Source organism: Acanthochromis polyacanthus, chromosome 9 (assembly GCF_021347895.1).
Source record: "Acanthochromis polyacanthus isolate Apoly-LR-REF ecotype Palm Island chromosome 9, KAUST_Apoly_ChrSc, whole genome shotgun sequence".
In the NCBI taxonomy this organism is placed as follows: domain Eukaryota; kingdom Metazoa; phylum Chordata; class Actinopteri; family Pomacentridae; genus Acanthochromis; species Acanthochromis polyacanthus.
This window is the reverse complement of record NC_067121.1, coordinates 33,303,035-33,316,087: the sequence shown is the minus strand read 5'-3', so window position 1 is coordinate 33,316,087 and position 13,053 is coordinate 33,303,035. Positions and strand designations below refer to the sequence as shown.

General features: G+C 48.7%; 2 protein-coding genes across 2 annotated transcripts; both read left to right on the top strand.

Moving 5' to 3' along the window:
* Positions 1-574: 574 nt before the first annotated feature.
* Positions 575-4,668, top strand: LOC110951967 (protocadherin-8). The gene is made up of 3 exons (XM_022195259.2): positions 575-3,328; positions 3,478-3,703; positions 3,790-4,668. The coding sequence occupies exons 1-3, from the start codon at positions 848-850 to the stop codon at positions 4,140-4,142; spliced, it is 3,060 nt and encodes a 1,019-aa protein (XP_022050951.1). The 5' UTR covers positions 575-847; the 3' UTR covers positions 4,143-4,668.
* Positions 4,669-5,829: 1,161 nt separating this feature from the next.
* Positions 5,830-12,750, top strand: LOC110951968 (leukocyte cell-derived chemotaxin 1-like). The gene is made up of 7 exons (XM_022195261.2): positions 5,830-6,047; positions 6,267-6,407; positions 7,500-7,640; positions 8,121-8,234; positions 11,140-11,290; positions 11,698-11,810; positions 12,474-12,750. Exons 1-7 carry the CDS (start codon positions 5,976-5,978, stop codon positions 12,696-12,698), a joined length of 957 nt encoding a protein of 318 aa, XP_022050953.1. The 5' UTR covers positions 5,830-5,975; the 3' UTR covers positions 12,699-12,750.
* The last annotated feature ends 303 nt before the right edge of the window (positions 12,751-13,053 follow it).

The window sequence follows — 13,053 nt, the reverse complement described above, 5'->3', positions numbered from 1 at the left end:
CCTCAGCATCAGAAGTAATCTCATCTGTGAGGCTGAGTCGATCAGGGCGCACTGAGGCTGGAGGAAAAGGACGAATCGTGTTTTCTCGCAGGTATGAAGTTATTCTCCGTGGATCAGAGCTGCAGAGGTCAGTGGGGCAGCTCAGCCTCCCCGTGGCTGCTTTCACTCCCGTGGGTTACACATGACACGTGCGTGGGGACCAGTGTTTAAGCATAAATCTCTTTACATTGAAACGCGCGCTTATGGGATGTAAAGCATCCCGAGCAGACACTCGTATTCAAATGCTTTGTCCTCTAACTCAGGGACACTGCGCATCTCTCCGCTCTTCCCCCCATGTGTCGGTGCGCAGACTCATTTAACAGCCTCAGGAACATAAACAAGCAACGGAAACTAAAGCTGTATTAAATCAAGCCCCGTGTTTAGCCCACATATTGGGAGCCAAGTTCCTCGCACAGTCCAGGAATCTCTAAACAGGGTTTAGAGGTCTTTCAGAAGTCCCCCCCTTTTTCTCCCTCATCTCAAAGCCCGGATTGGTCACAGTGTGGCTCATTTGCATGCCTCCCCGTATAAACCCTCCTGCAGACACTGCAGCCCTCTTGCGCTGAGAGAACAGCACACCTCCAGCAGAGAGAGAGAGCGGAGCGCATCACGAGTGCGCATTGAAAAACAAATGGAATATTTATTACAGTCTTTACATTAAAACAAGAAAACAGCCCCGGAGAGTCGACTGGAGGGCGAGAGGAGCAGTTTTTTCCCCCCAGGTGCGTTTTGTTTAAACTCTAAGTTGGGACTGAGTGAGGACAGTTTGCTGAATTTCAGAATATTTTTTTGGAGCGAAGGTGTCAAGATGGGAGAAGCAGGGTGGAACGGGCTGCTGGTGCTCGTGTGCGTCTCTTTGGCTGCTGTCACACAAGCAAAGACGGTGAAATATCAGACATTTGAGGAAGACGCACCAGGGACAGTGATTGGAAACTTGGCCAAGGACATCTCCTCCTCTGCCTCTTCCTCGGGAGGCTCCAGGACCAATTTCAGGATGATGAAACAGTTCAACTCGTCTTTCATCCGGCTGAGGGAGAGCGACGGGCAGCTGACCATCGGGGAGAGGATAGACAGGGAGAGGATCTGCAAACACACCCTGCACTGCCTCATCGCTTTCGATGTGGTCAGCTTCTCCAAAGAGCAGTTCAAACTCATCCACGTCGAGGTGGAGGTCAAGGACATCAACGACAACTCCCCCGAGTTCCCCCGGAAAGAGTCGAGTCTGGAGATCTCCGAGAACACAGCGGTGGGCACGAGGATCCCGCTGGACTTTGCCGTGGATGAGGACGTTGGAGTGAATTACATCCAGAGCTACCAGATCTCTGTCAACAGCCACTTTTCTATCGACGTGCTCAGCAGGGCCGACGGGGTTAAATATGCGGAGCTGGTGCTCATGAAGGAGCTGGACCGAGAGACGCAGGCTTCTTACGCGCTGGAGCTGGTCGCTATGGACGGAGGGAACCCGTCCCGGTCCGGAACGACGCGCATCAACATCAAGGTGAAAGACTACAACGACAACAGCCCGGTGTTCGACCGGAACAGCTTCTCCGTGGACCTGCCCGAGGACGCACCGGTGGGCTCCCTCCTACTGGACCTGAACGCGGAGGACCCGGACGAGGGGCTGAACGGGGAGGTGGTGTACGGGTTCGGTAACCAGGTGCCGCCGGAGATCCGACAACTTTTCAGAGTGGACAGGAAAACCGGGCGGCTCACTCTGGAGAGCCCGATTGACTTTGAAAGTAAGAACACATACGAGTTTGACGTCCAGGCCACCGACCTGGGTCCGAACCCGAGCCCGGCCATCTGCAAAATCGTAGTGCAGGTGCAGGACGTTAACGACAACGCACCGGAGATCTCCATCACCCCCATGACGTCCATCACGGCGGGCATCGCGTATATCACGGAGGCGGCGGCCAGAGAGAGTTTCGTGGCGCTGGTCAGCACCTCGGACAGAGACTCGGGAGCTAACGGGCAGGTTCACTGCACCCTGTACGGACACGACCACTTCAGACTGCAGCAGGCGTACGAGGACAGCTTCATGATCGTCAGCACCAGCCCACTGGACCGGGAGAAGATCCCAGAGTACAACCTGACGGTGGTGGCGGAGGATCTGGGCTCCCCTCCGTTCAGGACCATCACTCAGTACACCATCAGACTCACCGACGAGAACGACAACGCTCCGGTGTTCAGCAAACCGGTGTACGAGGTGGCTGTGGTGGAGAATAACGCACCGGGCGCGTACATCACCACGGTGGTGGCGCGGGACATGGACATGGGGTCAAACGGGAAGGTCAGCTACAAACTGGCGGACACTTATTTCATGGGCTCCCCCATCTCCACCTTCGTGTCTCTGGATCCCGCCAGCGGCTCGCTTTACGCGCTCCGGAGTTTCAACTACGAGGTGATGAAGCAGCTGGAGCTCCGGATCACCGCCAGCGACGGAGGCTCCCCGCCGCTGTCCGGCAGCGCCAACGTGTACGTGCGGATAGTGGACCAGAACGACAACGCTCCGGTCATTAGCCAGCCTCCTCTCCATAACGGCTCTGCTGAAGTCCTGCTGCCCCGGGACGCACCGAGCGGCTACGTCATCACCCGGGTGGAGGCGCGGGACGCGGACGAGGGCGTGAACTCGGAGCTGTCCTACGGGCTGGCCACCGGGGAGCCCTCCGTGTTCTCCGTTAACAAGGCCACCGGAGAGATCTATCTCAACCAGGTGCTGAGCCACGACGTGGACGAGACCCTGAGCGTGACCGTGACGGTGAGCGACAACGGGAGGCCCGCGCTCACCTCCACCGCCACCCTGCACTTCCTCATCATCGCCGGGTCCCCGCCGAGCGACAGGACCGTGTACCAGCCCGGTGGCAGCCTCGGCGGAGGGGAGGAGGCGCACTCTCAGTGGGACCTGTCGGTGGTGATCATCGTCGTCCTGGCGGGGAGCTGCACTCTCCTGCTGCTCGCCATCATCCTCATCGCCACCACCTGCAACCGGCGCAAGCGGGACAAGAGCGGGGAGGACAGCGACTCGTACGGGGAGAAAGACACACTGGAGCGGGGCAGAAGCCACGTGGCTGACAACCCGCTACTGCCGCTGCACGGAGCCGGTGGAGGAGCAGGAGGAGGAGGAGGAGCGGCGGGATTTGAGGGACACTCCTACAGCAGCCAGCCCGGGGGCTTCACCTCTGCTCACCCGGGGGGCAGCGACATGTGCTCGGCCTCGGAGGATGGCAGCGAGGTGCCCTGTGTGTACGACTCAGACAACAACAGCAAGCTGCGAGGGAACAAACACGAGGTGAGCTGCACCTTTGTGCTCAGGGGCGATGGGTGGGGGAGGAGGAGGAGGAAGAGGAGGGAGGTGTAGGGTGACACACAGCAGAATGCAATGTTTACATGGAGCAGATAATAAGCTCTGCTTTCTCTCTTTTCTCCCCCCTTCTGCAGGGATACTCCACTCTGCCTGGCTACGGGAATGGAAAGGAGGCTGTGAGGCCCATCACCATCTGGAAGGGGAACTCTTACACCACCATCTCTGCCAGAGATCCAGCCTTCAGTGGTAAAGACAGTGGCAAGGGGGACAGTGACTTCAATGACAGTGACAGTGATGTGAGTGGGGACACCGGCCTGAAGAAGGATGGGGCAGTGGTTCCTCCCATGGGAGGCCAAAATGGTGAGAAAAGCAGAAAATGAAACGAGCATGAGATGTGATGTGAGTTATTAGCCAGTCTGAATACAACTCCTCTTCTTCTCTTTCAGCTCTGTGGGCCTGTACCAGTGAGTGTAAAGTCCTGGGTCACTCAGACAGATGCTGGAGCCCCTCTGCAGTAAGAGCCAACGCCGCCCCCTCCCCGGCCCCGACCCTCTCCTCCTTCAGCAGCCTCTCCAAAACAGCCTCCCTGCCCCGGGACCCCCACCGCAGGGACAACTACTACCAGGCCCACATCCCCAAAACTGTGGGGCTGCAGAGTGTGTACGAGAAGGTGCTGCACAGGGAGTACGACTACGTCCTGGTCACCCCACCCAGACCTGTGAGGGTGCAGGAAGTCAGCGACATCAGCATCCCAGTTTACACCCCCACCCCAACACACTGCCCCAACAACGACGTCTAAAACTGACAACAGCACACACAAACCTAAGCTCACTCTCAAAGAAATGTATAGTGTATTCAGATTTTTAATTTATGAGTCATTGACAATGAGGATAATGTAACTATTTGAAGTTCTTTGTTGTGGAGAGTGTGCATATAGAAGTTTATATCCTAATATGTGTGTGTGTGTTTGTTTGTTTTAAATGTAAAAGCCACATTTGAAGTCCATTCAATCACTTTGGAGACATTTTGTTGGACATGAAGTGTATCATATGCAAGATTTGTACATACAGAGGCTTTATTTTTTATACAAAAAATAATAATTAAGCAAAGATGTGTAAATAAGAATTGTAATTATTGATCTTTAAGCATGCTTACTATTTAAAAAGGGCCCAGAAACTGGTGAGTTTGAGGGCTGGTGACCCACAATGTATCAAGTTGATAACAATGTATGGAATCATTTGAATGCAATAATAATTAATTGTACAGGATTTTTCTATCATCACGATATTCTGGGAAGGAAATAAACTTTGAAATACTGTTCTGAACACGTGAGTCTGGTGTTTCTGTGTGATCAGGTGAGCAGGGTGTTTGGGAGTGCCTTGCAGGAGCATCAGTCTCTGGCAAAAAAAAGCCAACAGGCGTCGCTGTTATTGCAGCAGTGAGCCTCTGTCCTTGCAGCCCACTGAAGAAGGTCAGTGAAGTTTTTTTCCCCCCTCTGTGAATACGATTTTGTTGGTGAGATGCCAGAGCAGACGCCAAGGTTTTTCTCAGCAAATCACTCCGCCACCTCATGCATAACGAGCAAAAACCTTCAGAGCTATTCTTTTTATTCTCGCGGATTTAATAACTGCATTTATTTGCATAGGAGCCGCGTGTTAATGCAGGACTTAAAGATAGGCTCAGGTTTCCACCACATAAATCATTAAAACCTGAAACGTGCGCATAGGAGAGAAGTGCATAATGAGCGCGGCTGGTGCGTGCGTAAAGGCGCATTTACTGTTTGTCTCTTAAGTGTCCACACATGAGAAGGAGAGTAAGAATAAGTTTGACAGTAAAGGCATTCAAACGCACGTGTGCTTTTCTGTCAAAGAACACGAAGTCCTTGTGAGCAAATCTTTCTGTTATCCTGTCAGGATGTTTTTTGTCGATCTGCCAAATGCGCACCGTACGCCCCTTACGTAATCCTGTCATTATCATTCATGGATTCAGGGCATTTTTAATAACAGCTTCTGGACGCAGATATAGAAGATGTAGGGAAACACGGTGGAAATCTGTCGGACAAGCTGCTGCCGCTGCTCTCATCCTGTAAATACATTATGCTGTCCGTGTTTGGGCTGGGGAGAAAAACATGTTACATTCCGCCGGGGTCACCTTTGACCCTGAGAAATCTGTGGAGGCTTTGAGAAATAAGGAGGAGAGGGGAGGGAGGGGAGGTGTGCAGAGGCGACAAGTGGAGACAAACCTCATCCTTTCTTCGCCAACCCCTTAATTGCTGAATAGATCAGACTCTGAGGTTGTCATGAAGCTTAATGATATGAAATTCCGAGGGTCACAGCAGGAATCAAACTCATGTAAGTTACATGAGCCGCCTATGTGATCTTCAAAGGGGGGAAAAATCATTAATGATTTTTGAAAAAGAAAAGCATAAAGCCTGTGGTTCAAATTAACGGTATATTCTACCTTTTCATTAAAACTTGAAAAGGCACGTGTGAGCTTTGGCGCAGCACTGGACCTGTGCGACTGAGAAGGAGGGTCCATCCTCCACCTCCCCTTCAGAGAGAGAGAGGAAGGAGGGGAGACAGAGAGAGAGGAGCTGGTGGATTGGGGTTTCCTCAGGTGTTTGGCTCCAGTCATGGCCGGGAGTTCAGAGAAAGTACCGATCGCCTCAGCGGGACCAGAGGACCTGCATCAGTTCATGCCACCGGTGAGTCTTTGCGGGCCAGAGTTGCGCATGAGATTTATGGAGTCATTGCGCAGGCTTTTACGCATGAATGGGGGCCAGTGAGGGGTCACAGCTGGATAGATTACTTCTATACACTTGTAGACATCTCTGCACCATCATATCATCAAGTAATCAGAAGTTTCCTGTCTAAGAACTGCTAGAATCAGTTGTGTGTTTTGTTGTTTTTCTCCCTTATCTCAGGCCTACTCCGCCGTGGCGGTCAAACCTGCCGCCACCGGCCGCCTCCTGAAGGCCGGGATCGCGGTGCTCATAGCCGGAGCCCTCCTGCTTCTGCTGGGAGCAGTCGGAGCTTTCTACTTCTGGAACAACAATGAAAAACATGTGAGAGTGTTATCTTACTTTTCCCTCCTATTTCTGTCCTCCTGTGTGTGAGTGCAGCTTACACAGCAAAAAAAAAAAAAAAAGAAAAAAAAGAGCTGTAATGAGGGGAAATAATAATAAGAAGAAATGAGTGCATTGTGTTTTATTTTTCCCACATACTGAAGCTCCATTAAGATAATCTGAGTTTAAAAAGTACCAGTTTAACACATTTGTACTATCTAGACATGTTGTGGGCAGGATGGTGCTGTTTTTGGAAGCTGAGAGAAGTTAAATGGAGTGTTTAATTTACATTTTAGTGTTTGCCTACACTGCAAAAAAAAGAAGCCCATCTTAAAGAGTCTACTGAGTATTTTTAATTCAAACAAGTTGAAGAAATCTACCAGCGACGGCTAAATTCCACTACTTTCCAATTCAAAGCAGCTTGTTTCAACAACGTCTTCAATTAAAGCCATTATTGTTATAGAGTGTAAGAGCTGTTTTCTTCTTATGGGGATTGGAAATGAGTGAAACTTAGGTGTCACTGGTAGATCTGTTTGAATTTAAAGTCTCAGTAGGACTCTTCAAGGTGGATTTTTTTGCAGGGTAGGCAAACAGTAAAATGTAAATTAAACACTCCATTTCCACGGTACAGTCTGAGGCAGGGCTCGGTGAATGGAGGCGTTGTGCACATTTGCTGGAGGATCCTGTCAGGGTGAGGAGGGGTGAGGTGGGGTGAGGGAGGCGGAGGGGGGCCTCTGTGGTCCGGAGGATGCTCCGGGGGCAGGCGGTGTAAGAGATGAGAGGTAAAAATGGAGCTTCCTGAGTGTGTTTTTCCACTGAGAAGTTAGAAAATGTTATTAAGACGTGATGGAGAGGCTGTGTGGACGGGTTATTACATTACAGGGAGCTGGGAGGATTGCATTCTTCTCACCAGGTTTGAATGAATATGTGCATCTGAAAAGAGTAATTGAGAGGTTGGATGAGCGAAGGGAAAGTCACGGGGTAAAGATTAGAGAAGGAGGATGAAGGAGAGTGAGAGCCGGGTGGGTGGGGTGATTCTCAGGACTCTCATACCTTACATGCCAGTCTGAAGCCTTGAGTGTGTTTGTGCAGGTCTACAATGTCCACTACAGCATGAGCATCAATGGCAAAGTGGAGGAGGGGTCAATGGAGATCGACACGGCCAACAACATGGAGAGGTTCAGCACCGGCAGCGGAGCGGACGAGGCCGTGGAGGTCCACGACTTTGAGATTGTGAGTTCGATTGAAAGTAATCAGAAGATATCAGGAGGCCGCTCGGAGCGTCGCAGAAGAAGTCAATCAAATTGGCTGAAACTTTAAAAGACCCTTGTGGGGAGGCTGGCTCATTACCACAGCAGAGAAATTAAGAGCAAGTAGACAAGTTCTCCCCTTAGGGGCAATCAGTGTCAAGATGCATTGTCCCTCCAATTTTCATTACATTCAGACTGGTGGTTTTTGACCTTTAATTAAAGTGCCCCAATCAGGCCAATCAGACTAGTGAAGCAGCAGTTTTAGCCTTTTAACTATTAAAAATTTGACCTTTAATCACAGTGGTCCCTGTGATTGTATTTTTTAAAAATTCAACACAGCTCACAAATGCATTAAAAAACAAAATTTGATCAAGATCAGACAGTTTTCAGTTGAAATATTACAGTTAATGTTGAGATTATTGAGAAAAATAAAACCGCTTAACTGTAAAACCGATTCTTCCAGGGGATCACAGGGATCCGGTTTGCAGGAGGAGAAAAATGCTACATCAAGACCCAGGTGAAAGCTCGCCTGCCTGACGTGGAGGCTCTGAACAAGGACGCTTTGACATTTGACCTGGTGGGTTGATTGTGTTTGCACTTTTACATGTATTAGATTGTGGGTTTGCTCCACTGTTCTATTTGTGCTCACTCTGCCTTTGATCACACTTCTGCTTGACTAATAACTGAGTGAGCAAAATGCTTTCACATGGAGGGAATCATCAATTAGCAGGACAGTGATCGCGTTTAGTACTGCTGTCTACTGAGGAAAAGGTTATGAGTTTAATCTAACGTTATTTTTTTCAATAATAGTCTATTTGTCCTTTATTGGCATGCAGTGAGCCATTTAAATGAAGAACTTCTGGTAGGTAGTTATCCTCCCTCAGCACAATAAGCTATTGTCATGACAGCCATGACCCTCCAGTAAATAAATCCTACTGCGATCATCCCCAACAGACAAACTCCAAGGGTGAAGTGCCATAAATGTGCATTCTTGCTAACATCCAGCAGGGGCAAAAAGTCTGACTTGTGGCAAAAAGAAGTCTGACTGTATAGAAATCCATAAGAAAATGAATCTACTTTTCATTTGATTTGGTGCCTCTGTAAACATTTTTTCACTGAGTTTATGGTCTGGATCACTACCATTAAATCTCCTTCAGTACACATTATGTTAATTTGTAAATTATCATGCCATTTATAGGAAAATAGGTGATTATAAATTACATGCACATTGAATTTATGTCCCAACTTTTAGCCCACAAACCAATGAGTGTGGTCACTGCCAAAGCATCCATCATGTATATACAATATGGAAGGATTCTTTAATAATAACATTTAATTATAGTAATATTTTGACTAGTCAACTGCAACCTGACATTGCTAACATTAATCTTGCATCGGCACTGTGAGCACGTCTGCATGCTGTTGTTTACCTTTAGCTCAAATGCACTGCTGTAATCACAGAGTACAGTTATCTAGCTCTTTAATTATTTAGGAAAGGAGAGTTTGGCTAATTAGCTTCTTGTAAAGGGCTGCATATTGTTCACTTTGAAAAAGCAAGTCAGCTAAAAAAAAAAAATTGCAGGTTTTGCTTGAGGACAGTTTGCTGAAGAGGTGATCCAAACATTGCTCTTATACTCTCACTTTGGTCACTGATTTAACCCCTAAAAACTCATCTCCAGGTGCCAAAATTATATATTTAGCCGTCTATTTTTTTTTAGCCATGACAGTAATCTCCGTTGTCCTACTTTAAAATGCTATTTGCAGCAGCTCAAGCACACCAGCTCACCCAGGATTCTGCAAAAAACACTGTAAAACTACTCTGCACCACACAATGGAAAGTTGTACTTTAGCCATACACATCTGAACCAGAAGCTGATTCTGAAGAAGTCCAGCAAGTTAACAGGGTTGGCTGCTGTTTTTGAGACCATCATCAGTACAAAACAGCTTTTAAGTCAACATACTTCATGGCTTTGGCTGCTTATTTTGTTTATTCTAATATAATGGACATGTTAACAAGGTAAAAAGTTCATTTTCACCAAAACCGGTCTTTCAAAAGGCTTATTTTGGTGCCACAAGGCAATGATAAAAGCCAATTTAAGCCACTAGGAATAAAATCCTTTATATAAGTACTTTATATGAATACTGAAAGTTATATTCCAGCATCGTTGTCACTTTTAATATAATGCAAATGTATGCTGAGGTATCCTACCAGGAACACATTGGTGATTTTCCTCTGAGGATTCCCATCATGTAACAGCTCGGTGGACTCTGTTAAGATAAAAAGAAATCTACACATCAGAACTCCACAGTCTGTGTGTGTATGAGTGTGGATTGTTATCAGAAAACACACCAGCACCACAGCTTGTGATTGTTCAATTGAGGCTGTCTGATAATTAAAATCATTTTGTTCTGCGTAAGCCTCACATCCACATAAATCCACAGCTCCGCAATCGCTCTCACGAACGAGAGCGAGCATAAACACACACGCGAGAACACAATTAATTATCACGCAGGGCTGCTCTTATTGCCTCTGTCTGCCTCATGAACGATCATTTATTTCACATTTGTGCTTTTGTGTGCGTGTGTGTTTGCGTTATTGCCTCTCTTTGCCTCATAAATGATCATTTGCACATAGTGTGTTTGTGTATCTGTGTGTGTGTGTGTGTGTGTGTGTGTGTGTGTGTGTGTGTGTGTGTGTGTGTGTGTGTGTGTGTGTGTGTGTGTGATTGGAGACATGGAGATGTTGTTATAATGGTTGCTGCAGGCTGGTCATTTGCTATAATTTAGAGTGATGGCAAATATGGGTTAGATAAGCGCACACACACACAGATACACACAAACATGCGACCCCATCCAGAGAGAGTGGGTCAGATAAACTCTTATCACTGAGTCGAGCAGTGAAGAAGGACCCCAGCTTTTATTTGTCCCTCCAGCAAATCATTTGAGCTGGAAAAAAAAAAGAAAAAAAAAACAGCAGCAGCATTTCTGAAAGGTTGGAGGATAACATTCCCTAAACATGGCTGTGGCTAGTGCAGCGCAGCCCTCAGGAACAAACGCCTCTGGGCAAAAATCCTCCCCGCAGAATTCCCCTTTTACCTGCAGGCTGTGGATACAGCGCATGTATGTTTACACAGTCTCTCCTCTGGAAAGCTCATTAGTCTATCCACTGAAACCTGTAAATTTAGGACATCCAATCCCTCGTTCTCCTCAGATGCTGATGCGTTCTGACACAGTGTATGCAGCTAAACGTTAGTGCTGAGGGAATCTGTATGCTGAAGCCTTGAGGTCCTCATTTTTACTACTGATTTTATGTTCTTTTAAATAGCGTTAATGGCGCAGCATTAATGCAGATTAGACTCGGACAGGATGCAGAGTGAGCTATTTAAAGGAGAGAGCTAGCAGCAGGATCCATAAACAAGTGTGATTTTATGCCACAGATTTTGTCTTTCTGTGATGTTTGCCTCAACTTTTCCCCCCTGAAGGAGGACGAGGTGATGCCGGCCAAGTTTGAGGACGATCTGATCTGGGTGGCGGCCGACACTCCCCTCTCGGACTCCACCTTCCTCAGCAACAAGATCAAGGACTTGTGTGAAGATCTGCCAATTTTCTGGCTTCGCCCCACCTACTCAACCAGTAAGAAATCACACTTCTCATGGTACAGATTTGAAAATGTAAATCTGAAAGGAAGAGGAAAAAATAACACTTTTTTCCCTTTGCGAGTTTTTACTCCACACAAAGAGGATAGAGGTCAAATGGTCTCAAATATTTCCATTTAACACTGCAGCTGTTACAACTACACAGGAAAACAGGCTAAAAAAGAAAAAGCACAAGTCCTTATGAAGTTTCCAAGCTACTGAGTGTACAATTTTTAGCATGCCGGGAGGTCAAAAGTTCTCAAAACACAATTTTATTCTACTTCATCTGAGGACTTCAAAAGGCTGCCAGAGAAACGACTGTGCAATCAGGAGCCGTGCCACATTAGTGCCACTCCACTCCTAAATTTGGTCTGCTGTCAGATACTGAAACTGTGATGTGTGCAGGCAGCCAGAGGAAGAGGAGGGCTGCCCCCCGCCAGCGCCGGCAGTCAGCCGGGGTCGACGAGGAGGAGGACGTGGAGGCAGAGTTCAGAGTCAACCCGGAGAACCCCTATCAGGTGAGTCACGCCGACAAACTCACACGTTTCCTCTTCTTCTCTCGAGTTTGCGTCAGGCGGCGGCGGCGCTTCCAACTGTCCGTTCAGATCTCAGGGCTACCTGAGAAGGCTTTTCCCGAGGAGAGTTTCTCACAGCTGTGGGAGCGGCAGCAGATGCCGGGGTCACGGCGGAGGGGCCTGGATTGTCACTGCAAATCTGAGCGTATGCGTGGGTGCATGCGTTTTCTGTGTGTGGCTGTCCAAAGCTTTCCTTTCAGCACCGAGGCTGTATGAATAATTCCACAACATCCCCTCCTCCTCCTCTGTGGCCCCTCTGCCCTGCTAAGCTCACACAGACTCCCATACATTCACATCTCCTCCCTCCCAAGCCCCACGTCCTCAACCCCGATGCTGGGCCCCACTCCTCCTAATCCCTCACATTGAAGCATCCCCAACACACTGCTGACAACTGCAGAGGGGGGTAAACAGCGAGCGCCACGCTGAAAAAGAAAATATTTGACAACAAAAACCCACATCTGACAACGTCCCCTCCTCCCCATCCCGCCTGTCGGAGATTCATTTTTAATTGGTTTGAAATGAGCTTTCTCCGCAGCTACAGATGAACACTGTGGCAAGCGGGACAGCCGGTACACTGACCACTGTCTTGTCTCTCGTCCAACCCAGAGAGGCCTCGAGGGCGAGCAGGGCACCATGGACATCGACCCCATGCTGGACCACCAGGGCGTGTGCTGCAACGAGTGCCGTCGCGGCTACACCCACTGCCAGAGGATCTGCGAGCCCCTGGGCGGCTACCACCCGTGGCCCTACCACTACAGGGGCTGCAGGGTGGCCTGTAGGATCATCATGCCCTGCAAGTGGTGGGTGGCTCGCATTCTGGGTCTGGTGTAGACACCCCCTAACCTGAGAGATGGTAAAGTCCAGGGGGGGGGAGGAGGGGATGGGGGGGTTTCCAAGGGAGGGGAGATGAAGGGAAGGAAAGGGAGATGGTGGTTTTGTTATGCTCATCTACTGTAGGCATCTGAGCAGATTGGAGCAAAACGCAGAGCAGCAGTAAGCGTGTCCACACATTATGAATGCATGGTGCCGAATCTGGGACAGTCATGATCTCACATGTGGAGGTACGCGGTGCTTTCACGCTGCTCGGCTCCTCTTATTAAAAAAAAAACAAAACATAGCAGCTATCGATTTAGATCCCTCTGAAGTACGGCGCAACATGCTGTCAAAATAAATATAGGGTAACTTA

What these genes read in the sequence shown, in the direction of transcription:
- LOC110951967 (XM_022195259.2), top strand. Translation starts at nt 848, where the DNA reads ATGGGAGAAGCAGGGTGGAACGGGCTGCTGGTGCTCGTGTGCGTCTCT. An exon ending in TGCGAGGGAACAAACACGAG is followed by an intron (nt 3,329 to 3,477) that starts GTGAGCTGCACC and finishes CCCCTTCTGCAG; the next exon opens with GGATACTCCACTCTGCCTGG. An exon ending in TCCCATGGGAGGCCAAAATG is followed by an intron (nt 3,704 to 3,789) that starts GTGAGAAAAGCA and finishes CTTCTCTTTCAG; the next exon opens with CTCTGTGGGCCTGTACCAGT.
- LOC110951968 (XM_022195261.2), top strand. Translation starts at nt 5,976, where the DNA reads ATGGCCGGGAGTTCAGAGAAAGTACCGATCGCCTCAGCGGGACCAGAG. An exon ending in TCGCCCCACCTACTCAACCA is followed by an intron (nt 11,291 to 11,697) that starts GTAAGAAATCAC and finishes TGATGTGTGCAG; the next exon opens with GCAGCCAGAGGAAGAGGAGG. An exon ending in ACCCGGAGAACCCCTATCAG is followed by an intron (nt 11,811 to 12,473) that starts GTGAGTCACGCC and finishes CGTCCAACCCAG; the next exon opens with AGAGGCCTCGAGGGCGAGCA.